The sequence below is a fragment of the Zalophus californianus genome, chromosome 8, assembly GCF_009762305.2.
Source record: "Zalophus californianus isolate mZalCal1 chromosome 8, mZalCal1.pri.v2, whole genome shotgun sequence".
NCBI lineage: Eukaryota > Metazoa > Chordata > Mammalia > Carnivora > Otariidae > Zalophus > Zalophus californianus.
The window spans coordinates 81,724,559-81,741,078 of NC_045602.1; the positions used below are offsets into that span (position 1 = coordinate 81,724,559).

General features: G+C 42.3%; 2 protein-coding genes across 9 annotated transcripts in view; both read left to right on the top strand.

Annotated features, from left to right (window-relative positions):
- The window catches only part of IL1RL1 (interleukin 1 receptor like 1), a 36,476-nt gene extending 30,122 nt beyond the window's left edge, over window positions 1-6,354 (top strand). Inside the window, exons 12-13 of the mRNA XM_027622739.1 lie at window positions 247-414; window positions 2,921-6,354. Coding sequence (XP_027478540.1) covers window positions 247-414; window positions 2,921-3,306 — 554 coding nt within the window. The 3' untranslated portion in view covers window positions 3,307-6,354. The remainder of the gene's footprint in view (window positions 1-246; window positions 415-2,920) is intronic.
- A 2,379-nt stretch (window positions 6,355-8,733) lies between these two features.
- Window positions 8,734-16,520, top strand: part of IL18R1 (interleukin 18 receptor 1) — a 36,605-nt gene continuing 28,818 nt past the window's right edge. For 2 of the 8 annotated variants that reach the window (XM_027624087.1, XM_027624095.1), the window contains exons 1-3: window positions 8,734-9,358; window positions 13,983-14,089; window positions 15,679-15,764. In XM_027624087.1, coding sequence (XP_027479888.1) covers window positions 15,707-15,764 — 58 coding nt within the window. In that variant the 5' untranslated portion in view covers window positions 8,734-9,358; window positions 13,983-14,089; window positions 15,679-15,706. Of the gene's footprint in view, window positions 9,359-13,979; window positions 14,090-14,371; window positions 14,380-15,252; window positions 15,332-15,678; window positions 15,765-16,520 lie in introns of all 8 variants that reach the window. The other 6 variants (XM_027624091.1, XM_027624093.1, XM_027624092.1 and 3 more) reach the window with 6 other exon arrangements.

Consider the following 16,520-nt stretch of genomic DNA (forward strand, 5'->3'; position numbering starts at 1 on the left):
GACTCTTGCCTATTCTCTACCATTCAGTCTGAGACAGTAAAGGGGGGAACTTGGGATTAAGATGGATTTTTCTGATAATATTTGGTGGCGGTAGATTTTTGTCACCATCTCTGGATTCTAGAATATTTTGGGGGATAGGATACAGGCAACAACAACAATAAAGTTCAGTGAAGAATGTCTAGGAAGAGTCAAATGGGAATTTTCAGAGCCAAGTAATAAAGTTGTACTTCTTGTTCTCATTTTCAGATGGAAAGGTCTACGATGCTTATGTAATCTATCCACGGAACTATAAAAATAATCCCGAGAGGGCCAATGCCGTGGGGCACTTTGTTCACCAGATTCTGCCTGATGTTCTTGAAAATAAATGTGGTTATAACTTATGCATTTATGGGAGAGATCTGCTACCTGGAGAAGGTAAAACTATCAACATACATCAAGGACAGAAATTCACATTTGTCAGAAGGCCAAGAGATAGGTGGTCTTACCCCTGTGTTGGGCATAAGACAATCATTATTCCAGGTCTTAAGACCAGAGTTTTTAAATATTTCTCCAGAAGAAGGAGATACTCATTCTTGTTCCTCTTGCTCCCATGGCCAACCTGATCATGAGGTCTTCACAAGAGTATCAGTGATGTGAAGACACGGCGAGGTGGATTGAGCAAAGCACTGCCCCTACTTGACTTCCCATGTCCACCACTAGGGATAACTGACATATATCTTAATTCTTTCTAGATGAACCAAAAGAAGACTCAAAAAACAAAGAATTTTGTTCCAATATCCAGAGGCATTGGCTAAAATATTTGCAAGGATTCAGAGAGTCTTTATGATTTTCCTTGTATTGGAGAAACATTGCAAATGTATATTCTCACAACAACCACTAGAGCTGTCTTCTGTTTCTTAGTATTCCTAGTCGATTTCATGTACCTTTGACAGTTTGTCACAATTCTGGCCTCTCAGTAGCTGTTCTCCTCCTCCTCCCTCTATATTTATGTCAAGTACCCATGAGCCGTCCTTATAGCTCTTCTCAAATTCCTGAGAGAGCAAGAAGTGTTTGGAATGTGAGTGAAGCAGGAGCATCATGAGGGTAAGTCCACTAAAGTTAATGCTTAGTAGACTGTGAATTTAAACTGGCATTTCCACTGCAAAGAGGGATTCAAGCATCTAGAGATTTAAAGGAACACACAGCAGGTGAATCTGGTTCATCCTGGGATATTTGGGCAATGTTAATCACCCCACAATGGTGGGGGAGACTTGTAAAATGAACAATTCAGGAAAATGGAATCCAAGTTTTCTCTAGAGGCTTGCTTTCTCCTCCAGCTCTCCCTTCGGCTCCTCATTCCAGGAGAGAGAAATGAGTCGCAGTGCTCAAATGCTCTTTTCATGTTACACATCTGCTCAGGGAGCTGTTTGCAATGTCACACCACCTGCCACATCTGGCTGCAAACCTTCATCACTTTCGTCTCAGATCCATCGCCCTCATTTCTAGTTTTACCTCCCTCCAGCCCAACGTGAACACCAGCTCGCTGAGGCCCAAGCTTGCGTGGCCTGCATTGTGCTGTTTTTCACCAGGGGACGTTCCCACTTCCCCTCCCTCAAGGATGTCTTCTGACCTTACTTTAACCAAAATAAGATCAGATCTAACAAAACAACATCAAACTTCATTCGTCCCTTCGGAAGAGTTCATGACTGACTGCATCAGTGTATTTCTTCCCATGCTAGTTAACTTCCGGAAGATTGCTCCTTCAAATCCACTCTGTGCCCCCCTCCATCTAGTGGCCCTGGGGGGGGGCTGGTCATTATGGAATCCATCACGCCCCTGCTGGGTTTGGCCAATGGAAGCACTGGCAGGAGTTCAGAGGCAGGCATCCCGTGAGGTTGCCAGGGTAGCTGGGCTCTTCTCTCCCAGAACATGGGCTCCTTTAGCTGCCTTTATATTCATTAGCTTCCATAACTGTTTCCTCCCCTTCACACCTGGAGGAGGGTAATGCTTCCCTGTTATTTCCCCTGCTGGGGTCCTGAGGCATCTCTCACTGATTTCCCTTGGCTCTGCCCACATCTTTTACAAATTGTCCTTCATTAACCTCTCTTAAGTCCGTCCTTTTGAGTGTGCCAAGTTTTCTGTTAGGATCCTGAGGTCTGTACCTGGCACTATTCAACATTTATTTCCCTCGTTCCCACTACATGGTTTGGCAGTCTTTCAGCTGCCACCCTCTGAGAATATCTGGAGTGGTTTCCTTTGTGGTTGCGTTTCTTTGTTGTCTCTGTTCCCTCCTTGCTGTGAGAGCTGAATATTTTACACATTCTTCCTAAGTCTGCCCAGAAATTACCTGCCATCACCATGGAGTTGATGCTGTATAAACTCTAACTTGATAAGGGGATCTGGTCTTCCTTAAGATTTTTTCTAGTCTGTATCAAATCAGTTTCTCAAACAGAGATATTGGGGAATGATGTGACTCTAGGACTCCCTTAGAGACTTTAGTCAGTTCAGAGGAGCAAGGGTTCCTAAGAGTGAAAGTACTAAGCCCTCGTAAAACACATAAGCTAATATTCTAAGAAGATAATATGTAGCTAATGAACTTGAATTCTAATTCTCCCACTAAATATCTCTACGTAGCTGCCATTTAACTCCAAAGACTCTGTTTTAGTTAGGACTGATCTACATGGTAAGGAAGAGGGGCTTGGGACTGATGTGCTGCTCACAGCGAGATGGGTAAGTCGAACATAACAGGTGGTCCATCCAAGCCCATTCCCCCTTTCCTGAGTGAAGAACTGATCAGTGTCAGAATGTCATGCCGGATTGAAACCATAATGTTTTTTTTTTTTTTTTTTTTTTTTTTTTTTAAGTTCAGAACATTTATGATCAAAGCATTAGACTTAAAAATGCAGCAACAGGAAATGTGATCTTTGTCTTTTATTCCCAGATGCAGCCGCTGCAGTGGAAAGCAACATACGAAAGAGTCGGCGGCAGATTTTTATCCTGACTCCTGAGATGGAGCAAAGCAGGGAGTTTGCCTACGAGCAGGAGATTGCCTTGCACAGCGCCCTCATCCAGAATGACTCCAAGGTGATTCTTATAGAATTGGAGGCTCTGAGCAAACCCGGTGGACTGCAGTTTGGGGAGCTGCAAGATTCCCTCAAGCATCTCATGGAAGTGCAAGGTACCATCAAGTGGAGGGAAGACCACGTGGCCAACAAACGGTCCCCGAATTCCAAATTCTGGAAGCACGTGAGGTACCACATGCCTGTGCCATACAAACCGCCAGAGAAGATACCCAGTTTGGCTTCCCTGAGTGCCCAGGGGCAGTAAGGTTTGCTTTGATGTGCTGATAATGCACCTGATTTCCATTGACCTGAACTCTTCCTTGCTGGATGACGCCACTGGACAGGACACCAGAGCAGAGCCACGAGGAGTGGGGATGTTAAGAGTGTGCAGGCCTCCAGTTTCATCTAGCAACTTTACTTCCATTTTCCTGATTCTGGGGGGATGCAAAATGCCCAGAAATTTTTATCCTCCATCCCCCTCTCTTCACCCCACTTTTCCTTCCTTTTCCTCTTTTGCTGGTTTTTCTCCATGTGGCCTAGGATCTTTCATTATGCTTTTTTCCCCCTCTTTCTCTCTCTTTCCTGTTCTCCTGCTCTTGATTCCTTGTCAATATTCTACATGTGGAACTTTGGAACTTCAAACTGGAAGTGTTAGAGCTAAATTTTCATGTAACCTTGAAGAACACTCAGATTCCCACAAGCAGAATATTAGCAGTGCATCTCGTTCCCAACAGACCAGAATTTATTACATTTTATTTGACTGGATGCTAGGTTTTATCATCCCAATGTTGTCGATGTTATTGGAGGGACTTATCCGGTTACCATTATGATCAAGTTTTTGCGGTTCTAAAATTTCTTACAGAGATGTTCATTCTCTTTAGAAATATGTTTTTTCTCACTCTAAAAGTTACGGAAGAACAGAAAATATGAAAGAAGAAAACAGCAAAAATTATCCATAAATCCATCATCCTAAGATAATGAGTTTTAAACGTTGTGGTAAATTTAGTATTTGAAAAAAAATTGAATTTGTGCTGCAACATACCGTTTATGTAGCTGAGCTCCCACAGCATGTAGTTTTACATATTTTTCTATTTTATATCATGGTAAAAACATTTGATGTGTCACTTAAATTTTAACATTTTAAATATTCATAGAATTCTATTTCATGGTTGTGCCACAGCTGATGTGCCTCATTAGTTATCATTGTATATCTGAGCTGTGTTGAATTTAAACGGCCCTCATTATAAGTAATTCTTCAGTGACCATGTCAGTATATCTTAGATTTCCCAATTATAAGTTGTTGTTGTTTTTTTAATTTGAGGAACTGGTTTGTTGTGACATTTCTATGAAATCAGTAGGGCATTTTGGCAGAACCATTTGGCAAAAGTGAAGGTTAAGGTGCACGGTCAAGGCCACTCCCATTAATTCCCTAAAGGAGTTCAAATGTCCTCAAGGGGCACAGAGTCCCACTGTGGATCCAGAACTCAGCAGTGTCTTCTCGGCCTGGGAGTCCTGTCAAGAGTTCAGATTTTACAAGTGGATGGAGATCCTACCCTCAGCTGAGCTGCTTCAAAAAGTGTATGATTTGGGTTTGGTTTTTTTATTTTATTTTATTTTATTTATTTATTTGACAGAGAGAGGGAGAGCAAGAACAAGCAGGGGGAATGGCAGAGGGAGAAGGAGAGGGAGAAGCAGGCTCCCCACTGAGCAGGGAGCCAGACATGGGACCTCCATCCCAGGACCCTGGGATCATGACCTGAGCCAAAGGCAGACGCTTAACCTACTGAGCCACCCAGGCGCCCCTATGATTTGGGATTTAACTGCAAAAGAAAACTACATGCCAGACCCTTGACGAGGAGTGTAATTTTGAACTGTCATTCAATGCCTGAAAAGAAATTTCTGTAAGGTTGCCTAAAGAATCTGTAGTTACCCATCCCTCTATATACGGTATAATCTAAATCTATACTCCCCGGATTAAGGTTGCCAGATAAAATACAAGACATCAGTTGAATTCAAAGAATGAAATTTCATCTGAAATTGATCTGAAATTCAAATTTAACTGGGACTCTTGTATTTTTATTTGCTAAATCTGGTTCCCCTACACTGGTTGGTTATTGTGCTTTTATATGTTGATATTTGATTTTATTGAACTACTAAAACAATTAACCTGTGGGAAGGATGCCCTCTAGTTGATTAGTTAACATCACATAATTTGGAATCAACAAGCCATCCTCTGCTATCAACCAGCTGTGTGACTGTGAGTAATACCATCAGGAAGAGATGTGCCTTTAATCCTGCTTCCCCACCCACCAAGACTTACAGACCTGTTTTTGATCTGTGGACATAGAGAATTTTGGAACTGATTTTATTTTCCTCTTTACTTTAGCTACTTGAACGCATAGAGCCAAAATTGGGCTCTTTCTCCAGCAAGTATGTAGGCTATAACAAGGAAGTTCTAATAATCTCTTTCCTGTTTTTGACGTATTTTATTTTTAACTATATTTTAACTGTCTATATTGTAAGCTGCTTTGCAAATATTTAGCGCTTGCATTTTTTGAACATGAGCTGAATATCTCTTTGAGAGGGGCAGGGAAAGGAAGGGCGGTGGAGGGGTACACAGGGGAATCAGGCACACTCCTTATTGACCTTATGGGGTTTGAATCCACTGAGGAAACCCAGAGGGATGAGGGAAACACTTCACAGAACCCAGACAGAGCTGGCCCCAGGGCAAACTCGCACATTGCTGAGCTCACTTCTCCAGGACTTCTTTTCCCAAACCTACACATCACCTCCCAAGTCACCTGAGCTACAGTTTCTGCAACTAAAACATGGGAGGATGGAGGAGAAGAGCTCTGAGGGCTTTCTCAGCTCCAGGAGGCTGATTCCAAGTGCCTGCTCACAGAGAGGCTGCAGAACCTCCAGAAGTCTGGCTTCTCTGGCACCACAGACCTCTCCCGGTTTCTTCATCTGTGCGGCGAGAGTAACAGATGCTTCGCCTACCACACAAGGTAGTGTGAATAAAATGAACTCAGCCAAAACCAATGGGGTACCTACCGTAGGACCCTGGTAAAAATTCTGGTGAATTATAAAAACACAAGGAATTGCCCTTACTCGAGTCAGATTTGCCTACGATAAAATGTAGATCCTAAGTTTGATGAGTCTTGACAATTACATATACCCGTGTAGTTGCCATCCCAAACAAGGTAGAAATATTTCCACCAGGGGAGCCTGGGTGGCTCAGTCAGTTAAGCATCTTAGTCTTCATTTTGGCTCAGGTCATGACCTCCTAGGTCATGAGCTCGAGCCCCAACGTTGGGCTCCCCAGTCAGTGGGGAGTCTGCTTGAGATTCTCCCCCTCCTCCCTCTCCCCACTCGTGCCCTCTCTCTCCCTCTAAAATAGAGGGATAAATAATAAATCTTTTAAAAAAGGAGAAATATTTCCATCACCCCCCGGGAAAGTCCCATCCTGCCATTTCCCAGCCAATCCCTCTCCTTCCTGAGAGGCAAACAATGTTCTGATTTCTATCTCCATGGATTAATTTTGTCAGATCTTGAAATTTCTATCAATAAAGTCAGAGAAGGAGCACCGGGACTCCCTACTTCCACACAACATAACGTTGTGGAGTTGCATCCATGTTTTGCATGTGTCCATACTTTGTTCCTCTGTGTTACCGAGTTGTATTCCATTGTGTGGCTGTACACAGTTTAACCTCTCCCTGGTGATTGACGTATGGGTTGTTTCACATGGTACCTATTGTGAATATGGAGACTGTGAACATTCTTGTGGACATGTGCTCTTATTTCTCTTGGCTCGATAGAGTGGTCCCTTTTAGGAAATCGTCAAATTGGCAAACTAATTGTACCATTTTACTTTTCCTCCAGTCATGTACGAGACCGCTCTTGTTCCAACTCCTCACCGATGATTGGTACTGTCAGGTTTCTTTGAATTTTAGTTATTTCAGTGGGTGTTAAAAGAATCTCATTGTGGTTTTAACTTGCAGTTGTCTGATGATTAATGATGTTGAACCTTTTTCATGCTCTTATTCATCAGGAAGATTCATGTATCACTCAGTGAAAGTAAAATCTTCTACACATTTTAAAATTGTGTTGTTTCTCATGTTGTTGATGTGTGGAAATTTTTTAATATATTCTGGATACAATTCCTTTTCAGATAGATGTAAGGTGACAATTTTTCCAGGTTTACCTTCTTACCTCTTCATTTTTTTAATGGTATTAGCAGATGGTTTTAATTTTGATAACACTAAATTGATCAGTTTTCCTTATATTGTTAGCACTTTCTGTGTCTTATCTAAGTTGTTTTGTTTTGTTTTGTTTTAACTTAAAGGTCTGGAGATATTCTCCCATGTATCTTTATGAAATATTCATGGTTCCAGATTTTATATTTAGGTCTATGGTGGCGTAGGTCTATGATATTTGCATATAGGATGAGGTAAGGGTCAACCTTCATTCTTTTTTCTCCATAGAGATATGCCAGTTGCTCCACTATACTTGTGAAAGACTTCTCTTTCTTTATTGAATTGACATGGTGCCTGGTCAAAAATCAATAGGCTATATATGTGTGGGTCTATTACTCTACTTTCTATTATTTTCCATTTATATACTCATGCAAATATCACACTGTCAAGATTAGTATTGCCTTACTCAACAAGTCAGCATAAATCCTCTAACTTTGTTCTCTTTTCCCGATTGTTCTAACTATTCTAGGTCATTTGCATTTTCACATAAATTTTAGTAACAACTTCTCAATTTTTTTTGAAAATTCCTCCTGGGATTTGGATTGCATGAAAAATACAGACTCTATAACCTATAGAGCCTAAAAATGTATAGACTCTATAAACTCCACAGTTTGTGCAGAATAGCTATCTTAACAATGATGAAGTTACCTGCAGGCTTCTTATAGATGTTCTTAATTAGGTTAGGGATGTTCCTTTCTATTTTCAGTATTCCTAGTGTTATGAATGAAGAAAGGCTATTGAATTTTGTCAAATGCTTGTTCTTACTGTGTTTATTGAGATAATTGTATGATCTTTCTCTTTCATTATATGATGAACTATTTTGCCTGAATAAAAAGGATGAAAATCACTGTCTCATTAAACCCTCTCCCTGTCATGGGTTTCATTCTTCACTCTTGTTGGACAGATCCTACTACAGACCAGTCTAAAAATGTATCCTGAGTTCTACCACACTATAAAAACTTTGAAACACATGTTCTCCTTTGCCCTCCTTTTCTTCTAAACAATTTAAAATCTCAATTCAACACCTCTGCCCCCTCTCTATTACTTCCCAAGAGAGAACCCCACCCCCACCCCCAGCCTAAGCAGAAGGCCTCAGCACAGATCTGAGACTTGAGTGCCTCAGAGAACGGCGTCCTCCTCACTTTGGACGACCTCAGGGAACCGTCCTCTGTCTTTGGGGCTCTTCCTTGGCCTCTTTCTTGTCTGCAGCCCTCCCCAGCTCCTTCCCCTTGACCAAAGACAGTGCCCCTCTGCCCAGTGCAGGCTGATTCCCTCCCCACCTAACTCTAGTGCAAACCTCTCGGTGGGCCTGTAGGGTGCGCAAGGAGCAGCACCGAGCGCCCGGGGCCCGGCAGGTCCCTCGGACACCGCCCACCGCCCGGGAGCTCCCGAAACTTGCAGCGCGCGGCTGGGACCACAGTCAACCTCGGCGCAAGGGCGAGGCGCCGGATTTTCCAGCTGCGTGCGGTTGCGCCCGCGATCGAGCGGCTCCCGGAACTCAGAGGCGGGGCGCCCAGGTGGAGGAGTCCATATCCCTGGCACGCTGCGAGGGGCGCCCCAGACCAGGAGCACCCCGGAGCCAAAGGGCTCGAAACCGGGCGTACCCCCCACCGAGGAACACCGCAAACCGGGAGGGTTCCCGGCCCCCAGCCCCTCCCCGGGAGAAAACCCCGACGAGGAGCATCTCTGATTGGATCATCCCAGACCCGGGACGGTCCGCGGGACGGAGCAGCGCCCCTCCTAGCACTGCGGACACGGAGCTGCGTGCCCCCCACAGCCTCCGCGGCTGCCAGACGCCTTTTCTTTCTTCTTACTCTGTTCTTTTTTTTTTTTTTTTTTCCCACTCTCTCTCTCTCTCTCTCTCTTTCCCCAACCTTCTCTAGTAGCTTTACATCTTTAATCACACTTGCGGCTCCTCTCGTTCCTTTCGTGTTTCCCAGTGCTAGGGAGGCAGCGGATTGCCGTTTCTCTCCTGCTTTTGGAACTCCTACCTCCGTCGTCGCGACCAGAGTGGAGGAGGGACTGCCGCCCCGCCCAGCCTCGGGGGACTCCCCTCTGAAGGTAAGAAGCGGCGCCCCGCTGCCGGGCGCACACCCTCCCCACTGCTCTCTGCCGCCAGCACGCCCCGCAAGGGGCAACCCGGCCTCTGCGCAGGGGTTCTGAAAACAAGATCGGTTAAAATGTGTGCCCTTATGTGCACAGATTTTCCTCCACTTATGATGGGGGTAGTTCTGAAAAAGCCGCCCTAAATTGAAAATATTCACTACTGGAACATGCATTGAATACACCTAACTTCCTGAACATCATAGCTTAGCCCAGCCTACCTTGAAGGTGCTCAGAACACTTACATTAAACTACAGTTGGGCAAAATCCTCTAACATGACGCCTAATTCATAATAAACTGTTGAGTATCTCGTTTAATTGATGGAATAATATACTGAAAGGGACAAACAGAATGGTTGCATGGGTACAGAATGGTTGTAAGTGTATCTGTTGTTCACTGTCATGATCCTCAGGCAGACTGGGGAGTTGCGGCTAGTGGGGATCATAGGGCATATCACTAGCCTGGGAAAAAAATCCAAATTCAAAATCCAAAGTATGGTTTCCACTTGAATGTGTATCTCTTTTGCACCATCAATCAAAAAATCACAAGTGGAACCATCAGAAGTAAGGACTGTGTATGTGTATGTATACATGCAGATATACATGTATATACATCTGTGTATATATAGTTTTAAATATTGAGTGTGTATACATATATGTTCACGTGTCTGTAAATATACACACATATATGTGCGCGCGCGCACACACACACACACACACACACACGAATTGGTGAGCCAGCATCATTGACTTTCCCTGATAGTATAATTTCAGAGGTTAAAACTTGCCAATATTTCTTTTTTTCTGAAAAAGGGAGAACAGCTAAAGTAATTGGTAGTTTTTACTAATTAAGCACTTGTCTGACATGGTGTAGAAAACTTTTAGATGCATTATTTTCACATAATCTTCCTGTAGGCCAAAAGACATAGGCACTATCATTATGCTTAGTAAAGGGGAGAGAATCAAAGCACAGAGATGTTTAGGAATTTATCCAAGGGCATCCAGCTTACTAATAGATCACAGATTCACACCAAAATTTCTCTGATTCCAAAACTTTTGCTTTTAATTCGAGGTGCTTCCAGGAGTTAGAACCCCAAGCAAGTTGCATTGCAGTTATGAGACAAAGTAATGACTGGGTGATCCCAGTCAGGTCTAGACTCCTGAGGTTATGGTATTAATTTCATCCTCTTCCCTTGTTCTCTTCTTGGCAACCTCAGCAAACACTCATTTGGTGCTATGCAGTGCTGGGATCTGGGGCACACTTCTCAACCCGAGGGCCTTGAATGGCTTGGGGGGTGTAAATTTGGGAGACTCCGGGTGTATGCAGGTTCTGGTCTGGGAACACGGAAAGACAGGGTCCCTGCCCTCAGGGAGCTCCCAGGGAGTGGGGATGGATCCAGGAATAATGGGAATGCAGTGTGGCGCAGATGTGGACAAAGGCTGTTTGGGGCACTAGCAGTCAGAGAGTTTCCTTGAGAAGGCAACCATAGAGCCAGGTTGTAAGGACTGCAGGGACCCCGCAGTTAGAAGCGAGAAGGTTCGGGGAGCAAGACTAGCACGTGCACAGGAGGAGGTGGGGGAGGCATCAGGATACCAACACATATCTGTGTGGCAGGACTCTGAAGTCGGAATGATGTTCCTGGTCTTGCAGATGAGAAACCTAATTCAGCGTAAATGCTGCTTTCCTTAAAAGCGGAAGCGTGTGTGTGTGTGTGTGTGTGTGTGTGTGTGTGTGTGTGTGTGTGTGTGTGTGTTTTATGTCCCAGATCATTTTTTCCTCTTTGCATTGGTAGTTTCATCATCTCAATTGGTGAGTGAAACACTTAGGCATCGAACACTGTAGAGAGGGAATTATTTTAAAAATCACTGGTGTTAAGATTTTCACCAAGGCACTTTATCTTAGGAGGTGCTCAATTATGTTTTGCTGGTAAGAGTGACTTACATTGAGCCAATCCACATCGATTCATGTGTCAGTCAGTGTCACTCTCTACAATCCGGACCGGTTCACCTGGTCCGGTCCCAGCTGCCTTAGCAGAAAGGACTTTGAAGTAGCCTCACAACTATGGGTTTCTGTGAATTACTTTTTTTTTTTTAAGAGGATGGTCACTTTGTTCAGGGTGGTGTCTATAAACAGGGCAGGTGGGCAGGGCCAGGGGCTCAGGAGATGAGCTTTCAGACAATCTGCAGGGGCCCGGACTGTCCCACCTCGGGGGTCAGAGAGAACAGTTGGCTTGTATCTGACCAGCACCCCAGGTCACACAATTTTTAGAAGAGAACCTTTTTCATTTAGAGAAAACATCATGCCACTTGGTGAGTTAGGGGAAGTTTGTGAGTGTTCTTTGTGTGTGCACATACATACTTACATATATACGTGCGTATGTATGTACAGATACTTAATATCTCTTAAATAGGAACTTGTTAAATGTATATACTTACGATACATTAAATTTACTTTTAGGCATACAAATAAGTCCCCTAGATTAGTGTCTCCCTACCTTGGTTGCATATTAGAATCACCTGGGAGATTTGTAGCAATCAGAATGTCCAGGCGGTACCTCAGGTGTCTGGCTGGGGACCCAGGCGTTATTATTATTATTATTTAAGCTCCAGGGGAGAATGAGTGCCCTAGACTTCACATCAGTTGTTAAAACATATTTTCCAAGATGTCATGATTTAAGAAGCACTTCGGAGGTAAGATTATGCAGATGTTACAGTGGATCAGATGATTGACTAAGACACCAAACTGTATATATTTAATGAATTGAATGAATTCATCAACTCAGCAAATAATAAACAAACATAAAATAAAGTATATCAGTTAGGGATAAGTGCTATGAATGGAAAAACAAAGCGCAGTGGAAGAGGAGGGAGTGGTGTGCGTGCGTGCGTGCGTGTATTTGCATCCAAGGGGTCATGCCGTTAGATTTCCATGGAGTGCTCGCAGAGGGCCCGTACGTGGTAACTATGCGCTGTCAGCACACTGTAAAGGAAAAGCAGGACTCTTTAATTAATTATAGAGAAGTAATTAGTAGCTCTTTGAGAAAAAAAAAAACCATTAAAATATCTAAGAACTGGACCAAAGGCATAAAAAGATAGTTCATACACACGGGAATAAAATAGCTAAAAACTACATGCTTAATATTCTGCCTTATTTATACCAGTAGAAATGCAGGTTTAAAAAAGCCACAAGACACCATTACCAATTTGAAGAGGGAATTACTTTTAAAGAATTTGAACGCCCAATGCTTATGGGGGTGTGGTAGATGGATATTATCTTGCACAGCTGAGGAGTATGAATTATTACATTTCTGGAATGTGGTTTGATAGTATATGTTAATCACATTTAAAATGTATTCTTTGACCTATAGATAGTATTGCCATTGTCCCAACACCAAGAAAATAATGAGAAAGGTAGATAAATAACTAACATTGAAGTGATACCTATTATGCACTGGATACTTTGCAATAGAAACTCACAAAACCTGCACATCACTTCTGGGGGGTAGTGTTGTTACTCTCTTTCCTGGGTAAAGAAACTGAAGAGCAGGGAGGGTAAGTGAATTGCCCAGAGTTATTCAGCTGGTAAAGAGTAAGATGAGAATTCAAATCCAGCCAGTCGGGCACCAGAGGCCGTGATCCAAAAACTGATCTGTACCACCTAGCACAAGAAGATAGTCATGGGGGTTATTTTGTAATAAAATATATCTTATAGATTGTAATACACCCATATCGAGGGATATATGGAGCAATTAAGATGATGTTAACAAAGAGATCTTTGTGACTCAGGGAAGTGCTCATTGATTAAGTGAAAAATGCAGGATGTGAACATTTTTGAAGATTTTAATTATTTGAAAATCATGAAGAAAAAGTACAAGGAAACATGTTAAAGTATTATGCATATTGAGATCATTTTCTTCTTTTCAATCTTCATTTTATACTGTCCTATATTGGGCATTAGAATACTTTAAAGAAGTCAAAAACAATTATTTATTATTTATTTATTTATTTAAAAGATTTTATTTATTTATTGGAGAGAGAGAGAGTGAGAGATAGAGAGCACGAGAGGGAAGAGGGTCAGAGGGAGAAGCAGACTCCCTGCTGAGCAGGGATCCTGATGTGGGACTCGATCCCGGGACTCCGGGATCATGACCTGAGCCAAAGGCAGTCGCTTAACCAACTGAGCCACCCAGGTGCCCAAAAACAATTTTTTTAAAAAGAAAGAAAGAGAAAGAAATTTAAAAATTATGGAAAGAAAAAAAATCAATATCAAACATAACACTAAAAAAAAAAAACCCAAATTCCTTCATGAAAGAAATTTAATATTTACATTCTCCTATATATATCTTATTAATACTTACTAGGGTATCTGTGACACTTCCAGAATAACTTTTCTTTTGGAAATGAGCTCCATTATTTAATATCTTAATCTTTTAAATCCATAATAAGTACATTAAAATTTATATATATACACAGAGCAGTGCCAATATCAGCTAATTTGGGATCTTAACATGTTTCATGTTGAAACTCAGAGGTGACTCATCAGAATGCTGGATTATTTCATAGAAACTTTATCTCTCAGTAGACCTTGAAGATTAACAAAAAACCCAAACCAAGAACAAAAGGGCTGTGCCCTTTACAAGGCTGTGTCAACCTTAGCCAGAGGAAACGATACTTTTCATTCTACCTGAGGTAAGAGAATGGATAGTTAATAATAAATGTGTGTATGTGTGTGTGGGTGGGGGGTTGAGTTCAAACCACAGAACCATAGAAATATTCTAATTTGGTTATGAACAGTTGGTACTTTCCACACGTACTTAACTCTTTTGTCTTTACTTTATTGATTGTTATCTCTTGGAAATTACAGCAGATGCTTTGTGATGTTATTCATAAAGATTGATGTAAATGGTTTGACAGCTTAGCCATTAAACTTCATCCAGGATTTGGGCATTAACAGTCTTTTTTTTTTTTTAGTACGGGAGGTGAGTGGAAGTTGGTAACAGAATTATCTGGGACTGAGGAGCTAGCATGCATCCAGAAAGCCTTCGTTACACTAGTTCATCTAATCACTCAATAATTTTGGTAATAGGCCTTGTTATTCATCTCCATTTTGGGAATGAGCAGGTAGGATCTGATACTTCTAAGTAACTTGCCTAAGGTCGCACAACTAGTCAAGGCTCTAGCTTCAGTGTGCGCGATGCAAGGAACATGGGATTGCTTATGAAATATTCACACTTGGTGTCAGAGACTCACTGCCACTTTCCCCCATTTTACTCTCTAAATCTGTAATTCATAGGCTAAAATATGTATTGGAGTAGGATTGAAATTCAACATAGTTTTGAGTCCATGTAGATTAGGCATTTGGAGTGTAGGAAACTCCTGCTTTCTCTGTTTCCCTAAAATAAATGCACGTGGGCATGTGTGTGTAAATACACACACACACATCCATACACCTATTCCTCTGTAACAAGTATTAGTGCTTACTCTATGCTGGGCATTGTTCTGGACTCCAGTGATACAATAATGAACAAAACAGACTCAGTTCCTAAGTTACGAAGAGCTTAGTTCTGAAGAAGGAAGATGGATATTTAAAAATTCAAGCCACAAATGAAGATCATGATGAGCATTTTGGTGTGATGAGAGAAAAAAGGACACACACACACACACACACACACACACATCCTTACATGGGCAGACCTGCCATACACATCTCGATGTATCACAGACTGTCTATTCATAGAACAGTAGATTTTCTGGAAATATTTTTGGTCTCAACTTTGACCTTTGAGGTAAGGTTTAGTAGAACAGGCCTGACATACAGCAGACTTTTTTGTATTGGAAAATTGCATTCTTAGGAATTTCTTTCTGGATGCCGAAATCCATTACCTTGAAATTTTATGAATTCTGTGTGGCTGAAAGTTCTGAGAATGCTTGGTGAGTATATTAAGGGATATGAAAACTTACTGCACTGATTTTTTTAAAAGTCTGTGTGCCAGAAGATTTTTAAAAACCCCCCTCATGGGCGCCTGGGTGGCTCAGTTGGTTGGGCGACTGCCTTCGGCTCAGGTCATGATCCTGGAGTCCCAGGATCGCGTCCCGCATCGGGGTCCCTGCTCAGCGGGGAGTCTGCTTCTCCCTCTGACCCTCTTCCCTCTCGTGCTCTCTGTCTCTCATTCTTTGTCTCTAAAATAAATAAAATCTTTTAAAAAAAATCTCCTTCATCCTACAGGTGTATGTTTATTTGCAAGTTTTGGCTAAACCCGTCTTACTCTGTTTTCCAGAGAAACTACTGGAAGCAGAATCCTCAAGATGCATCGTATAGAACTACTCTTGACACTTTTGGCACTTATGTTTACAAGAACCTCAGGTAAGTGAATATAATCATTCACAAGCATACTTCATGGGTCATCTAGAGGGAATATCAAGGTTTCACTTCTTTATGTGGAGGTGGCTATTGAAGGTGCTGAATTTATTAAAATTAATGGTTTTAGATTTTACTCTGAAAGTTACCAACCATATGGTGTCCCTGTCGTAGAGAAGAAATGTTTCATAGAAATGAAATCAAGGGGCGCCTGGGTGGCTCAGTCGGTTAAGTGGCTGCCTTCAGTTCAGGTCATGATCCCGGGGTCCTGGGATGGAGCTCCACGTAGGGCTCCCTGCTCAGCGGAGAGCCTGCTTCTCCCTCCCCCTCTGCCTGCCGCTCTGCCTACTTGTGCACTCTCTCTCTCTCTCTCTCTGTCAAATAAATAAATAAAATCTTAAAAAAAAAGAAATGAAATCAAGTAAAGAATCATGTAGGATTACTGAAAAGGAAAAGATTTAGTCTTCTGAGTTTATGCAGAGAAAACAGGATTGTATCTGGAAACAAATTACATTTGTCTGAGATGGAAATCTGCTTTATGTTATTTAAAACTGAAGAGTTCACAGCCATCTTTATTATTATTATTATTAAAGATTTTATTTATTTGAGGGAGAGAGAATGAGAGAGAGAGCACATGAGAGGGGGGAGGGTCAGAGGGAGAAGCAGACTCCCTGCCGAGCAGGGAGCCCGATGCAGGACTCGATCCAGGGACTCCAGGATCATAACCTGAGCCGAAGGCAGTTGCTTAACCAACTGAGCCAC